We start from the raw sequence: 16901 nt of genomic DNA on the forward strand, positions 1-16901 counted from the left end.
GCAGCCTTCTTTTTCTTCCCCGATAAAATCAAAGCTAAACTGTGAAAAACTTTACTAGTAATTTAAAAATATGCATAAATTCAATGGGATTTGGATTAATAAACGTTGCAAATTTTCAAGTCTATGGAGAAAAATTAACACAATTTGAGCCGCCAATAATTTTCGCACAATCCCCAGTCCATAATTTACGCATAATTCTCAGAATTTGAGAAATTCCTGATGAGTAGCCACCATGTATTTGGTCTAGGAATTAATTTGTGCGGTTGTTACGCACACATTGAAGCTGTAGTTCAAACACAAAATACATAAATACCTTAAGAAAAATATTGTCCATCGCGAGCCACCACTTTCGCCCATCTGTCAGGCAAGTTACGGATTCCGTGGCGAAAGAAGTCCTCATCCTTTGAAGCGACCCAGTCAGAGACCCATTTTTCGATATCTTCTGAAGAAGTGAACCGCTGTCCAATCAAATCGTTATTCATGCAATCGAACAAGTAGTAGTCCGAAGGAGCAACATCTGGTGAATACGGCGGGTGGGGTAAAACTTCCCATCCGACATTTTCTAAATAGGTTTTGACCGATTTTGCGACATGTGGGCGTGCGTTATCATGTTGAAAAATAAGTTTATCATGTCTGTTCTCCCATTCTGGTCGTTTCCTGGCCAGAGCTTGCTTCAAACGCATTAATTGTCGTCGATAACGTTCTCCATTAATAGTACCAACTAAGAAAGATGGGAAAGTTTTCATTAGGCAGTTTAAAACATCTCAGTACAACAATATTATGTGGTTATGTGGCAGCAATGATCTTAATAAATTATTTTGTTGGCCATGTGTTTTGTTCAATACAAAAGGAACATGGAACTATACAGGCTACAGTGACTTGAGCAATTTTATAATGCAGTGCAAAGACATGAACTTTCCCAGAATCATATCTGCGCTTGCATCCAACTGAAGACAAGTCATGATTCATAATTCTAGCCAAGTAAGAAACCGAAACCAGTCCTTTTATTTAAGATCGAAACTTTATGCTAATAGGGTAATAAAAATATATTAAAAACTTACGTTTTGCGAGTATCTATGTTGCTTCTGCTACGTTTCGGGACGCAACTGCTCCCTTCTTCAGGCTGTTCACTTTTAGGTTATACTAAATTCATAACCGCGTCGACCTTTTATTAGGTATAGGATGTGGGATTGGTTAAGTGAGTGGTTAAAAACAGTAAAAACCTAACACCCATAACAGGTGCACGTCATATTACCATGCTGTTTTTCTGATTAAAAACGGCTCCTTGAAACGTTAAAACTTTAAAACTAAATAGCCACGGCCCGGTGTGCTGCAATTGCAATACTCCTAATAAAAGGTTGACGCGGTTATGAACTGAGTATAACCTAAAAGTGAACAGCCTGAAGAAGGGAGCAGTTGCGTCCTGAAACGTAGCAGAAGCAACATAGATACTCGCAAAACGTAAGTTTTTAATATATTTTTATTATTATAATTGTGACTAATTCGCACAACTTTCATCATTAATTTATGCTAATAGGATGTTTATTTTTTTTTCAGGGTTAAAAAAGAACTTAACTTAATTTACAGTTGCCCTCAAATATCAAGTAAATCATTATTTTCTTCATGGTTGAAATTTACAAGTTTATATCGAAAGGCTGTTTTTCTTCTTTATAAACCGTGCAGGGAAGATTTGATTTTACGGTATGTATGGACTTCACACCAAAGCCCGATACTTCACCATTATGCACATTATTGTAAGTAGGGATGTGTGTAGGCCTATATTATATTTGAAATTGTTATAACTAACTAAAACGAAAAATTAACCCATCGCTTGCCTATCACGAAAGCTCATGGCAAGCCCCTGATCTCGTGGAATCATCCGCCCCTACTTTTTCAAAAATGAACATTGTGACTGTAAACACTGACGTTATCCCCTTCTTCCTGCCTGCCCTCGATGACTATGAACCAGATGAAGAAACTCTCTTCCAGCAAGATGATGCAACTAGCCCTACTGCCAGAGTGTCCATGGATGTGCTTAGACTCTCATTTCCTGGTTGTCTCATGACTTTTTTACTTTGGGGTTACCTCAAATCCAAAGTATTCAAGGACAACCCTCCAAGAACCAGGGATGATTTGAAGGAGCGAATTCGGCAAGAGATCCACAACATTCTGTTGGAGATGCTATGCAACGTCATGGGCAGATTTACTCTGAGACTCCGACAATGTGTGCAAAACTAAGGATGCCATCTTACTGACACCATATTAAAAAATGAACATATTTCAGGTACACTAGTAATTTAGACTTATGTACATGTTCCAAAAATAAATATTATTTGCTCTACTTTTTGTGAATTTTTTAAATCTTCCCATTTGACTGCCTTACCCTGTATATGTAACTCCATTTTCATGAGAACTGGAGTTACGCTACTTGTGCTCTGAACCCCTCCATGGCTGTAGGCAGGAAAAAAATTTGGGGGGGGTCATTCATAATTGTTCCCAGGGCGTCGCCAGAAATTTGAATAATAGAAATAATAATAATAATCAAAATTTCATAATAATAAAACATTTTATTCCATAATAATAATTATAATAATATTATTGTTATATCCTTGAGGGGGCTTACCTAATCCAGCAGATGAGTGAATATCCAGCATTAGTTTCTTTTTGTTTTTCTTACGTTTCATACAGTGTGTACTGAAATGCACAATTATTTTACTTCTTCATTAAACTTTAGATGCCTTCAAGAAAAAACTTTAAAAGTTAGATGGAAATTTTAGTCAAAGTTTTTGTTGTTTGACTTTAAAATTAAATTTTTGGAATTTTGAAAAGTGTGGAACCAGTTATTCTCCTTAAAAGCTTAGCCTGGTGCATGGAATGTAACCTCAATCGCAAACGTAATGCGCTACGAAACTGGAGGCACTAGGTTTGAACTCTCATCAAGGGGGATTTATTTTCGACTTTATCGGACGGGGAATTTAAAAGCTGGAAAGGGAATTTTGGGACAATCATAAGGGAATCTTCAGTCTATATTCCTTGTGACGCAGGAACAACACTGGAAAGATGACAGCAGAAGTGATAATGGAGGGGATGCGGGTGGGGTGCGATTCCGAGAATAAATCCTGTTTCACTCAACTTTCAGAATTCCAAATGTATGAAAATTCTAGCTCGATCGTTTCAACATTGTCTCCTTGTACTTTTGTGATGCTTCGAAAAAAAAAAATTGAAAATTTGTTACAGATTTTGGTTTCTGAACATCCATTAATCCAACATGTCAGAAGTTTCGGGGGGGTGTTTGAACCCTAGAAACCCCCCCTCTAAATACGGCCATGAACCCCTCTATTATTGTGTGGGAACAATACTCTTACTTAACATGTATTGGCTACATTGTAGCCTCACAAGGGCATCCTGGCTTGGTCTCACAAGACCCCACCCCATGAGCACAAAACATATCACCAAGCAGGACAGCACAGCAGATGACTGAAATCTGACCTATCACCAAAGGAAGCAAATAAAACAGTAACATAGTTACCATCTCCAACCTAGACACCAAAAGCTGTAAACTAATTGGAAACTAAAACGAAAAGAACAATGCAAGAATATAGATCTTTACCACACAATTCCTTCAATGCATTTACCCCACCACAACATGGGAATGATTGTTTTCAATGAAAAACTTGCTTTAATGCAAATTACATTTTTTTTCCCACATATGCCCAGGATGATCACAAAATTGTTGAGTGCATTTCAATGATGAATAGAAACAAGCATATAATTTATTCAACCATATATTATAATTATACATCAAATTACAGAGGAGCTCTGACAATTTTTGAAACACTCACTAACTTTTAGAACAAATATAAATAATTAGAACAAATATAAATAATTCTAATTTCAAAATTTTCCAACATATTCAACATTTGTAAAATATCGATTGGTACTCAAAGTGTTTTGGGCATTACTGTTCAGATGGCATTTGCTACTTGTTCTTCACATTCTACAATATCCTGTACTTTGGCTGAATACACAGACCCCCTCCTCCCCAACTTTAATTTTGATTTGACTGTTTTGAACAGTATACTATGGCTATCACGTGATGGATTCAATAATCAAAAATTGTCTGCGTTCTCTATAACTTAATGTCTACAACAGATGGATATGATCTTTGGCTTTTTTACTACCCATCACTGAAATGCAGACAATTTATGAGCAACCTATTCAATATACATAAAACCAAAAATAGATCACGATAAAACTTTGTTGGGACTGCCAGACGTAGAACGTACATTACACCTTATTTAGGCATATGGAGGTTCAAATTCAAACAATATTTATTTCTGTACAGCATTTATTAAAAAAAAAAAAAGAACCAAATGAAAAGTTCGATCATCCATTGAGTACAAACCTTAGTATTTTTACATAAACCTGTGTGTTTATGTTGACATAGTGCTATGGAGATGTTCCTTATACTTTTACAATATCGCAATCCAACTAGAAACTGTATAAATATATTGTGCGGTATCATGAAAAAATATCATTTGTTTAAATTACAAGATATCAAAATCTGTCCTGCTTAATATCACATTATTTACAGACCCCCTCGAACAAATAACAGTCAAACATGTTTTCAATTACAACCACAACTCATCACCGAGTATCACAACATTTTAATTTCTCAATAAATAGGAACTTACACGATCTAGCATATAAAAAATTCAGCTTCTATCAATGTTATAGTCAACGGATTCAAAAGGCACTTTTATTCCCTTAATTTAATAATTATTTCATGAAAAGGCATTTTGTATTTTCCCTGCTAGCTCAGGTGGCAACTGGTTGACGATGCTCGCAAAATCTTGAGGGAAGTCATTACGTGAGCTCTTGATTAAATGCAGAACAATATCTTGGGTATCTGTGAACAAAAATATTACATCTATTGTAATTTGTTACTAATGGTTGAACATGAACACAAAAGTTAGTAAAGGACATATTAATGGCATATTACTAAACTATTAACGAGATGTGCAATTTTAATAATGAAAATAGCAGGACTTTCTGAAACAGCACACTGCTCAAACAAATATACAGGGTGCTCGGAAATTCCCCTTACAAACTCCTAGGGCTAGTTGAGGGGACTGAGTAGACAATATTTGGAATAGGAACACATGTCCGGAAACGTACCATTTCTGTGCTACAACCATGACAATGGGTCGGATGTGCCTGTGTTGGTATGCAACTGGGTATGCAGTACATGACATCAGAAGATCATATGACCTAAAGTGTAATCATTTATTACAACCATGTCGAATGAGTGTTACATAAGTAATGTAATGATGTGTGACCCAGTCCGTACAAACAAATTTATTTGGTAACAATGCCAAGGGAACAAAAAAAGAAACGTACTATGCATTGATCAACACCTGTGTCAACAGTGGAATTCAACAATTTGTTGTCTTCTGCACTGGATGTAACACATACAGCACTGCTCAACTACAACAGTGGCTCGATGTGACGACCACCAATGTCATTGCACACATTGTATCGATGAATCATGTTCTGGTACAATTGATCCATCACACCTGGTGTCCCGTCAATCTCTTGTGCAGCGACCATAACTCGTGCCAGCAGTTTGTCCTCTGTCTCTACAGTAATCTCATACACCATACTCTTTATACGACCCCACAAGAAATAGTGCAATGGTGTTAAATCCGGCGATCCTGGGGGCCATGCTGTTGGACCACCTCGGCCTAATCATCTTTGCCTGAATCTCCAGTTAAGATGTCTCCGAATGTCACGTGTAAAGTGAGGCAGTGTGCCATCATGCTGAAACCATAGTTCCTGATGGGCGTTCAATGGCACAGCATCCAATACTTCCTGTAAAAAGATCTAGTTCGCAGCTCCCATTAGCCTGGCTGGAAGAAGGTACGGCCCGATCACATGACCGTCCAGAATACCTGCCCACACATTGATAGCAAATCTGTGCTGGAATCCCTGGACATGCGTCGCATGAGGGTTTTCATATGCCCAGACATGGCTGTTTCAAGAATTGAGAATACACTCTCTAGTGAATTTACATTTATCTGTAAACAGAACTCGACGTGGAAACTTGGGCTCATTGATGCAGCGGTGCAGAAACCATGTGCAGAAGTTAACACGTGGTACAAAATCGACTGGTCTCAAAGCCTGTACCCTTTGGTGGTGGTAAGGATGTAGTTGTTGCTCATGCAGAACCTCCCACAAGATGCTGCGAGAAACACCCATTGCACTGGCAAATGTTCGCGTACTTGTTGACGGGTCCTGTTCAACGTGGTGCAGTACAGCCTCTTCCAATTCTGGCATGTGGCATCTCATTGGAGCACCACAGTCTTCCTGTCGGCGGTGAAGGTACCTCGTTCTCGGAGCCGTTGCGTAATACTGGCAAAAAGGGTATGCGATGGAGTCGCACATTGTGGATAACGCTCTTGACAGCCGACGAGCTGCTCTTCCATTCCCTTCCGCTGCGCCATACACAAGGATCATGTCCGTGTATTTTGCAAACGTGTACTCAAGCATGTTCATCGGAGATGCACAGGCACATGAATGGGGCTCCAGGCAGGATACTGCAGCAGGGTAGATGTCACGTGCCATCAGGTGATCTTCTGACATTATGTACTGCCTACCCGGTTGCATACCAACACAGGCACATCCGACACATTGTCATGGACCGTTTCCGGACGACATGGATTCCTATTCCATATATTGTCTACTCAGTCCCCTCTACTAGCCCTATTAGTTTGTAAGGGGAATTTCTGAACACCCTGCCCTGTATAAATACAGCATACAATACTGAGTTTCTAAGATGTTCTGTCAACATTTTGAAAATCCTCACGTTAAACACACTTGCACTTGGCATGGGTGTAATTGAGGGGGAATAATAAAAGTAATAACCAGGGAATGAATTTATATGTAAATACATATTCATGTATGAAGCTGAAATCAGTTATACAGTGTGTCCCAGAAGTTGTCGAACTCTGTGTTTACGACCGTATAACTGAAAAGCTAAACGGAATGAGAAGAAATGCTTTCTTCAAAGATAAGGCCCTGTATGTTGAGAAAATTATGTGATACAAACATATGGAATATCATGTATGATTTAATAATAAATAATTAAAATGTTGCCACAAACTGAAAAAAAAATTCTGCAAATCATATTTATTGACCCACACAACTCACCGAGGTAAATTATTGTAACATTTTTCAATATCACTGAACAATCTGGATGGAATTCTATTGAATGTGACAGAAAAGGTATGTTAATGAAGTCATACAAACATTGCACAAGGGTATGAATGAGCTATTCCCAAATTCCATGTTTTTGCTATATTACAAACCACACTGGCAACACTGTTGCTAGCCAAGTGTCACTAACAGACGTGTTTCACCTCTGGCTATCACACTAAGGCACTTTTAACGAAAAAGGAGGTTTTTTTTTTTTTAGAAAATTTTCAATAACCTTCATACACCTTTCAACCCTGAAATGTTGGTAGAGAATTACGTTTTTCAATTGTTTCCTACACCTGGAATAGGTGGTTATCCAGTGAGCTGGTGGTTGTTGTGTAATAGCAGATTGGAAGGTATATTGTTGAATAATATTTTCGAACATTGTGTCTTATTCTGGTGTAAGAGAAGCATTCAGTGCCATGTTCCAGACATCTCCCTTGCTACAGAAGTCTACAATTTTTATCTTGTGCAAAGGTATCGCGAAACCGACACGAAAAGTTCATGCCTCTGTTTTAGGAGCTGATGTTCTGCAGTGTGTTGGAAGAATAAATGGTGGCATCGCCCAAAAAGTCAGTTAGGAAGCTCGCTACAGAATGTGCATTACGCTGACAGGACTGTACAGAAATTGAAATTGTACCCACATAGAATTCACGTTGTCCAAGAATTGAAAGGGGTGGATTTTGCGGCATGGAACCGTTATTCTGTGAAACAACAGTAGATACCACTGTGTACGGGGATCTCATAATGCAATTCGTTGCTCTCTTGGAAGAAGATGAATGTGATGCTTGGCTACAACACGATGGAGCAACGTTCCATACAGCCAACAAATCTCTTGGTATGCTGAGAGAATGTTTTGGAGATTGTCTAATCTCCAAAGATTTATGGCCCAAATTTGACATCTGCAGAATACTTCCTGTGGGGTTACTTAAAGGACAAAGTATACCGAAACAAAACCAGAACATTGGACGATCTGAAACGAAACATAGAGGAAATTGGGAATATCGGTGCTGTAACCCTCAGAAAGTTATCCCAAAACACGGTAAAAAGTACACACTTATGTATCCAAGAAAATGGTGGACACTTTGAACATTTGCTGTAATTTGTGGTAATACCAACATTTCAGGGTTGCAAGGTGTATAAAGGTTATCGAAAATTTTCAAAAAAAAAACAACAACTTTTTCCTTTTTTGTTAAAAGTGCCTTAGTGTGATAGGTAGAGGTGAAACACATCTGTCACTCACACTTGCTAGCAACAGTGTTGCCAGTGTGGTTCATAATATTGCAAAAACATGGAATTTCAGAATAGCTTATTCATACCCTTGTGGAATGTGTGTAAGACTTCATCAACGTACTTATTCTGTCAAATTCAATAGAATTCCATCCAGATTGTTCAGTGATATTGAAAAATGTTGCAATAAACAGAATGTTCGATGATTTTTATCTGATAACCCATTTTCGACAGATCAAAGCTGAATGGTTGGTGCTGGTAAGTTAATGGTGTGGCGTGCTGTGTGGAACACGATTGGTTAGTCAATTTTCCATCAACGGAACCTTAAATGCTTAGGGCTACTTGGATTTGTTAAATAAACAGTTTTTTCATCCTTGCTTATGGAAGAAGGTACTTTTTACAGAGTTTTTTCAATAGGGAAGAACACCAGAACACTTATGGGAACGTTATGAACCAGTTTTTGTCCAAAGTTAATTATCAGATGACAAGGGTCACATATTCTGTTTATAAACTTCCTTATGAACATAAACATTAGCCTTGTCACTGTGAAGGACTTTTAATTCAATGGAAGCGTCACACTGTAAATTGTTCGCGACAACCATTCATAATGCACAGCTCTTCATGGATGTATCCGATTAAAATAATGTGCAATGGCATGCGAACGTCTCTCCATAGACGTCACTTTGATATCGATGCATTACCGAAGCGCTAAACAAATTTTAAGGCATTTTTCTAACACCTCGAAAAGGAGCAAATTGGTACAAGAATTCAGTCATAACGTTTTACTGGTTAAAGATACGTCGAAAAAACCTTCACCATTGCATTTCTCGTGAAATTCTAGCCCATTTTGAAATGTCGCACGACCCCCTTCCCATTTAAAATTTTGAAGTTGAATTCAAGATGGCGGACATCAAGATGGCCGCCGACCGTGTGGGTGGCGTCAATGTGGTTCCCCCTTGGCCAGATAACGATTGGTCATCGCCAATTTCAAATTCCATGCCGCAGTGGCCTTGTACTGAGGGTGTTAAGTGACTTATTGAGCCACCCTGTACTATTGTGTCTTTTATTCCCCAAACATTAATAAAAAGTTATTATTATAAAGTAATAAAAACAAACTTTCATTTTATTGGCAATTTTTAAAGAATATTACATTCTTGGCAAGTGTTGTATTTGATCTAGCAGATGATACATCACATTTTTTTTTTTGTAATTTTGTCACTTTTCATACAGTTAATACACTGAAATGCATACCTATCCTTGCTAATCTATTCTGTTATTACCTTCCACATGCATCACTCAAGAAAAAATCTTTAAAAAAGATAGTGGCAAATTTTTATGGAAAAAATCTTCTTTTTGGAATTTTGAAAATTGATGAACCAAATTCAAATTTTCTTTATTAAAGGGCGAGGTTCAGCCTGTGGCTGTTCTCCCACCAAAGAATATGGAAACATGAAGTTCTGACCAATTTCCTCCATTTTACACTCAATTTTTCGCATAAAGGGAATTTTCTTTTGGTCATTCCATTTCAATACTAATTAATTAACTTTACTTCTGTTGTCAACACTAATATGTTTTTTGCTTTTATTCTAATGTGAAATGAACTATGCCATTTTCCAGGGAGAGGGGTCAATTTCCTTTATTTGACCATTCTCAGATTTGAACACGTGCTTTTATTTACCTACATATCAAAGTTGGATAAGTACACATGGGAATTTCAAACTTGGCTATTTTGATATATCTTTGTAGCAAGGGTTGCTATGTTAGAGGAAAATAATTGTAGTGTTAAACAGGTGTCAAGACATTGTATATAATTATATTTCTGGTGACGAACTAATCTCCAAGTTAGAATATACGAACACTGAAAACAAAGACATGCAGTGAATGCAATGTTGTCATGCCAAAGATAATTCCGGACACTTGGCCAACTCTAAGTTTGTCGCAGACAATGATTTTCTAGAGGATATTTGCACGAAACCGTGATGGTCTAGTCGGTAGGGCATCTGACAGCCACACGGGGGACCTGGGTTCGATTCCTGGGGTGGTGATCTAAGGTTGGAACTTTTATCACATTGTCTCTGCATAAAGTGGGTCTGGGACTCACCCAGCCTCAAATCAATGGGTACCCAGGGGACAACCATGGGAGAAGGGGACATAAAGGCAGCTGGAGTATGGTGCCGATCACATCACTTCCAAAATATCAGACATCGAGAATGTGTGGGGCCCTACCCCCTACATGTGCCTTCATGGCATGGGGAACTTTACTTATTTGCTAGCAAAGGAATCAATACTATGTAACACCTACGTCTGTTTACAAGTACTTCTTTGTTCAAGAGTGGATTTCTGTCAAGACTTCTAGAACAACAATTTAATTTCTATAGAGCTAATATTTGTTCAAAGCCAATTTCTTCAGAAACCATATCTGGTAACCATTTTGACAGCATCCTCTCCTTCCTCAATTTAAGCAGCAACTGATATTGACTGATTTGGTTTATTTTACTTTCCTTTTCTGCTGATTTTGGCTAATTGCGAAGATAAGGATGAGTGATGATATGATGAAAGTTATGAAGGTACACTTACAATGCGCAGGCCGAAATTCGAACCTGGACCTCTGGGCACCTGATATGAACACAACACAGACATATTGTAGTACAAAATCAGGCCGATTCTGGATCAACTAAGATATTGGTTTTCAGCACGGCACAACAAAAAAAAGCACTGGCCTTTGGATTCAAAAATATAACACTGGCAACATCAACATGGCATGTTACAATGATGTGTAAATTTTCCCCTTGCTATATATATGTATAAAGATAAAATTTATGATGTGAGAAATAAGTTGTCGCCATACAAAACCGACAAACCTTCACAGCACGTAGAGGACATCAAGACAAATAACTTTTTCTAAGTAACCTTTTGCTTGTTATGCCCTCATATTGAAGCTATGATCTATCAAAATAAGGAATTTCCTATTTTGTACACATTCAATCATGCACCAAAGATTCAAGGTTGACACTGTTATTTATTTTTTCTGAGACTATAGACAGCATGTGAGATCAATCAAGGTACACTGCGGACCTCAGGAGCAGGATGTCAAGACAATGTATGAATCCATTCTTTGCGCAAAATCTTAAAATCACATGTGTATGTGGACCTTACTGCTAATATGTTACTACTCCCTAGCATATTATAACTTTTAGGCTTGATTCACATCTAGCGTTCAAGCAATAGTCAGGTTACACTCTAGCAGTCTGGTGTTGGATATTTGGCAGTGTACACCAATTTTTCTGGAACAAAGTACCTGCTGATTGTTCCTTTTCTAACTACAATGTTTAAGAGTTTCTCAACAATGGACTTGGCTGTTACAGCACTGGCATTAGAAGAATGTGACAAAAAAAGAAAAGTAATTATTACAGAAACAGCTTTGGGTTTATCCAATTAGTTCAAGCCACAAAACAGATGAGATATTTAACCTTTACGCGTAGGACCTTTAGCACACCTGTATTTTGAAGGAAGCCAGCACATTTTGAAGTGTACGCTTTTCAAATTTGCCTCGAAGTACATAGTACCAAAAAGGTACGTTTCCGGACATGGGTTCCTTATCAAAACTTGATCTACTAACCCCTAGAAGTGTGAAATAGGAATTCTGAATCACCATGTATAGTCAATTTCATATTGGCACTTTACAGGTAAAAATGTCATTCCTAGTGTACAACTGCCATGTATTTCAACTCACCCTTGTCTATCTGATCCGTATTGAGGACGGTGACTGCTGCTCGGATAATGTGCTGGAGTTCCTTCTGAAGCAGAGGGTGACCCAACTGGTACAGGTAAGATATGCACTGGAAGACTGCCTTGTTCTCTGCAAAGTCCTCCCGGAGAGGAAGATACTTAACAAACACGGGGAACACCTGAAATAAGAGAGAAGAATCTATCTATCTATTGATATAACACCTTTACATCTTAACGATGGTGCTTACTAGTGTTGGGCGATATATCGTCCAGACGACATATTGCTATATTGAAAAAAATATCGACCAGGCAATATCAACTACACGATATATCAAGGGTCTCCAACTGGTGGCCCGCGGGACGCATGCAGCCCCTGTTGCCTTTTTCTGCGGCCCGCGAAGCCAGTTTGCAAAATACATTAATTTTATTTATTTTTATTAAAATACGTTCTTTTTTTACTGAAGGAACGGATGCTCTGTGAAGAAAGACAATATCGCAGGTAGAATTCATTTTGCAGTCAATAATGATAATCAGAAGAATCTGAAGTGACGTAACTTTCTCTTCACACCATGCATTCCATCCCTTCGCTATGTGGAATGAACTCGCCTGCTTCTGCGAAGGCTTCACTCTTTGTGTTCAGAAACAAACTGCAGAGAGGCGCTATAGAGATCTGTTTTACTACGCACGAAGTACGAAGAGATTTCCAATGTTCCAACTCGGATTGTACTGTGACTGATTGTTAAAGTTTGTGCAAATATCGAAATGAGCAATATATCCAAAAAAACGTAAGATTGAAATTTAAAATAGCTTCTCTCCAACTTAAATTGCGTGATTTGCAAGACGATGTGTTCCTTCAAATTAGGCAAGAAAAGGGGCCAGAGTTTTTCAAATACCTTTCAAAAGAATGCTCTCCAAACCTTCGTAGTTTTGGGCAAAGAATGACATCGATGTTCGGCAGCACATACACGTGTAAAAGTGCTCTTTCTTCAATGAGGTTCATCAAGAACCGCTACAGAAGCAGACTGGCAGATGCTTCACTGCTTCACCTTCTGAGACTTTCAAATACAGAAATTCAAATAGCTACAACTTTAATAAAAGAAGCAGATCGGGCTCAATTTTCACATTGAACACTTACTATGAAGAATTCTTATTTGTATGGTGTGTCTTTAATTTCTTTCAATTCATCAATAAGTATTGGATTTTTGTGAAATAAATTGTAATTATACAATTTTGATTTGTGATTCCATTGTTTTATTGCCTCATTTTAGAAATTTAGGTCATGCGAAAGTACTACATTTTCAGTTCAGTACTTACAATTTTTATAATTTTTAATCCCCCCCCCCCCAAAAAAAAAATGCGGCCCGCCTATGAACTGCTGGTTATAATTTTGGCCCTCGGACCTTTTGAAGTTGGAAACCACTGCGATATATCATCATGATATTTTTATGATTATATATAAATCATGTTGGCGATATATTGTCATGATATTTTGGTGATATATGTTGTGCTGGCAATATACTGACACGATAGTTTGGCGATATATATATATATCGTGGAGATGATATATCGCTGATATCACAATACGGAAAAAAATACTGTTATAAAAATTAATTTGTATTCACATTTAACACTAAAAATGCAATACATTCCAATATAAATGGCTGACTCTATCATTCCCCTGCAGATTTTCAAAGTTTGGCTAGCAAAAATGTATAATAGAATGTTTATTATTCTGATTTTTGTTTGTTTGTTACATGTGATACAGAAAACACGCGGACATTAAAAACACACATATTGTACTAGTCATTGTTAAAAAAGGTAATGGAAATTTCCATAAGCGAACTTGGAAAAAAAAAAAAAAATGAAATTTCAAGCACCAGGTAAAAATTTTCAGGCACCCTGAATTTTTCTCCTAGAGAATAGTATATTATAGCAAGTCATGAATTAACATAGTAAATGACGATAGATAGCTTTCTTTCCTCCTTGGACAGCTCAAAATAAATTATTTTCCTTACATCCTTGATATCCAAAATGAAACATCCAAGTAGTAAAACAGGGTGGCTACAAACAAGCAGAAATGAAATTCCCTGACTTTTCCAGGTTTTCCAGGACAAAATTTACATTTTTCCCTGAAAATTACAAAATAACTAAATCGATGTTTTTCCAAATGGAAATAATAAACTCATACAGATCCACATATGGTTTTGTTAAGTACCAATATTATATTCTATGAAATTGACTTAATTTCTATATTCTCTATGATTTGAATTCAAACTGCAAAATAGTGAATTTGGAAAGTTATTACAATTCACAAGCTAGGAAAGGATTACGGAATTTTGTCATATGCATTAAGTTTAAAATAAAATGCTTGATTATTTTTAAAGTTACGACTAAATGAGATAAGAGTGAAGAGTGATTGAGTAAGAAATACAATTTGTAATTTATCAGTCTCCTTATACATTCTCGGTATTATACAGGGTGTCCCACGAACGACGCAACTGGGAATTAAGAGTGGCGTTACTTTGTAACTGAAACCTGTACATACATAAGTCATACACCAAATATTAGCCCTGTCCAAGTAGATATTTTTAAACATAGAAACAACAAACGGGGTGCAGTGTTGTTCATACAGTGTTGCCAAAAGTAAGTGAAAGTGTAAATTTATTTTTCCACAAAGCATGGAAAATTGCATGTCAAACATTCGTACGGAAATTTGGACGTCAATTTCCACCTTGGGTAGGTGGACTATTTTGCCATCTATAGTTCAGAGAAGAAAACCGATCGTTTTCCCGTATAGCCAATCCTGAAATGCCTCATAAAGGCATACCGGTCCAAATGGGTGTTTTAAAAAAATTATGAGGTACAGTGGCAACACTGTTGATGTGTGAAGGCAACAAAAGGTGTGTTTAGTGATGGTCTATGACATGGAAATACTGGAAACAGGAAAAAAGAAAATGAAAATTATGGTGAAAAAAGTGTTACTTACCTACTCCTGGCAACCATGCAATGCACGTAACAGGCAGTGTAGCTTTACAAAAGATGTTGAAAATGACAACCATTTTCCCTGAGGCATTCATCAACACGTTTTATCATGTTGGAAGCAACTTTATGCAAGGTTATATTGTTAATGGCTGTGCAAATGTTTATTTTTAGATCATCAAGTGTTCTTGGGTTATTAATGTAAACTGTTTGTTTCAAATAACCCCACAGAAAAAAATCTGGAGACGTCAGATCCGGGGATCGACTGGGCCATAAGTTTTTGCTTATAATGTGATCGCCAAAAAACTCGGCCAACATGTCTAAAGTTTCATTAGACGTGTGACATGTTGCGGAGTCTTCTTGAAACCAACAATCACGTTCATCACGTTCCAACAGAGAAATAAACTGTGTGATAAGGTCACGATAAACTATTCCGTCAACTGTTGTGTTGAAAAAGAATGGACCGATTATTTTTCTCCGCGAAATCACACACCGATCTTTTGTGGATGAAGTGATTGTTCATGTAACAAATGGGGATTGTTACTTGACCAGTGTCGAGAATTTTGACTGTTGACATATCCATTTAAGTGGAACCATGCTTCATCCGTGAAAAAAACCTTATCCAAAATATTCACACCATTGTCTATAATAAAATTTCTAAACCACTGGCAGTATCTTACACGTGCACCTTTGTCTGCTTCCTTCAGTTCTTGCACAGCCTGTACCTTATATGCACGTAGGTGCAATTGTTTTAACGCTCGGTGAGTTGTTGTTTTTGATACACCTGACTGTGCAGCAAGTTTACGAACAGATTTCCTGGGAGATTGTGATATTCTCTGCTTCACATCCTGCAGCACACTTTGTGTCAAAACTGGTGGTTGTCTGTGGTAGAGTTTGTCATTAACTGATCCTGTTTCACGAAATCTGGAAACAAGTCGATATATCGTCGAATTTTCTCGAACACTGTTATTCGGATACTTCTCGCGAAACACAGTTTTTACACTAGCGTACGATTTTGAACAAAAATAATGTTCCACAATGAACACCCTCTCTTCCAAAGAGTACTTCATTTCACAGAACAATTCTAATCTTCCCCGACGAACAATGCGAAATGCACGGCTCAAACAGTTCTGAGTACACAACTAACTGATTCTTTTGTTCTCGTTCGGTGGGCGGTCTTATCGCATTGCATGGTTGCCAGGAGTAGGTAAGTAACACTTTTTTCACCATAATTTTCATTTTCTTTCTTTCCTGTTTCCAGTATTTCCATGTCATAGACCATCACTAAACACACCTTTTCTTGCCTTCACACATCAACCGTGTTGCCACTGTACCTCATATTTTTTTTAAAACACCCATTTGGACCGGTACGCCTTTATGAGGCATTTCAGGATTGGCTATACGCGAAAACGATCGGTTTTCTTCTCTGAACTATAGATGGCAAAATAGTCCACCTACCCAAGGTGGAAATTGACGTCCAAATTTCCGTACGAATGTTTGACATGCAATTTTCCATGCTTTGCGGAAAAATAAATTTACACTTTCACTTACTTTTGGCAACACTGCATGAACAACACTGCACCCCGTTTGTTGTTTCTATGTTTAAAAATATCTACTTGGACAGGGCTAACATTTGGTGTATGACTTATGTATGTACAGGTTTCAGTTACAAAGTAACGCCACTCTTAATTCCCAGTTGCGCCGTTCGT

At 37.6% G+C, this 16901-nt stretch overlaps 1 protein-coding gene across 1 annotated transcript in view; it reads right to left on the reverse strand.

Moving 5' to 3' along the window:
• Positions 1–3755: 3755 nt before the first annotated feature.
• The window catches only part of LOC145987736 (importin-4-like), a 128433-nt gene continuing 115287 nt past the window's right edge, over positions 3756–16901 (reverse strand). The window contains exons 18-19 of the mRNA XM_083122393.1: positions 12218–12392; positions 3756–4909 (exon numbers count right to left, since the gene is read on the reverse strand). Of these exons, the coding sequence (XP_082978519.1) occupies positions 4785–4909; positions 12218–12392 (300 nt within the window). The 3' untranslated portion in view covers positions 3756–4784. The remainder of the gene's footprint in view (positions 4910–12217; positions 12393–16901) is intronic.

This window comes from Lepisma saccharinum, chromosome 5 (genome assembly GCF_977018435.1).
Source record: "Lepisma saccharinum chromosome 5, izLepSacc3.1, whole genome shotgun sequence".
Taxonomy (NCBI): domain Eukaryota; kingdom Metazoa; phylum Arthropoda; class Insecta; order Zygentoma; family Lepismatidae; genus Lepisma; species Lepisma saccharinum.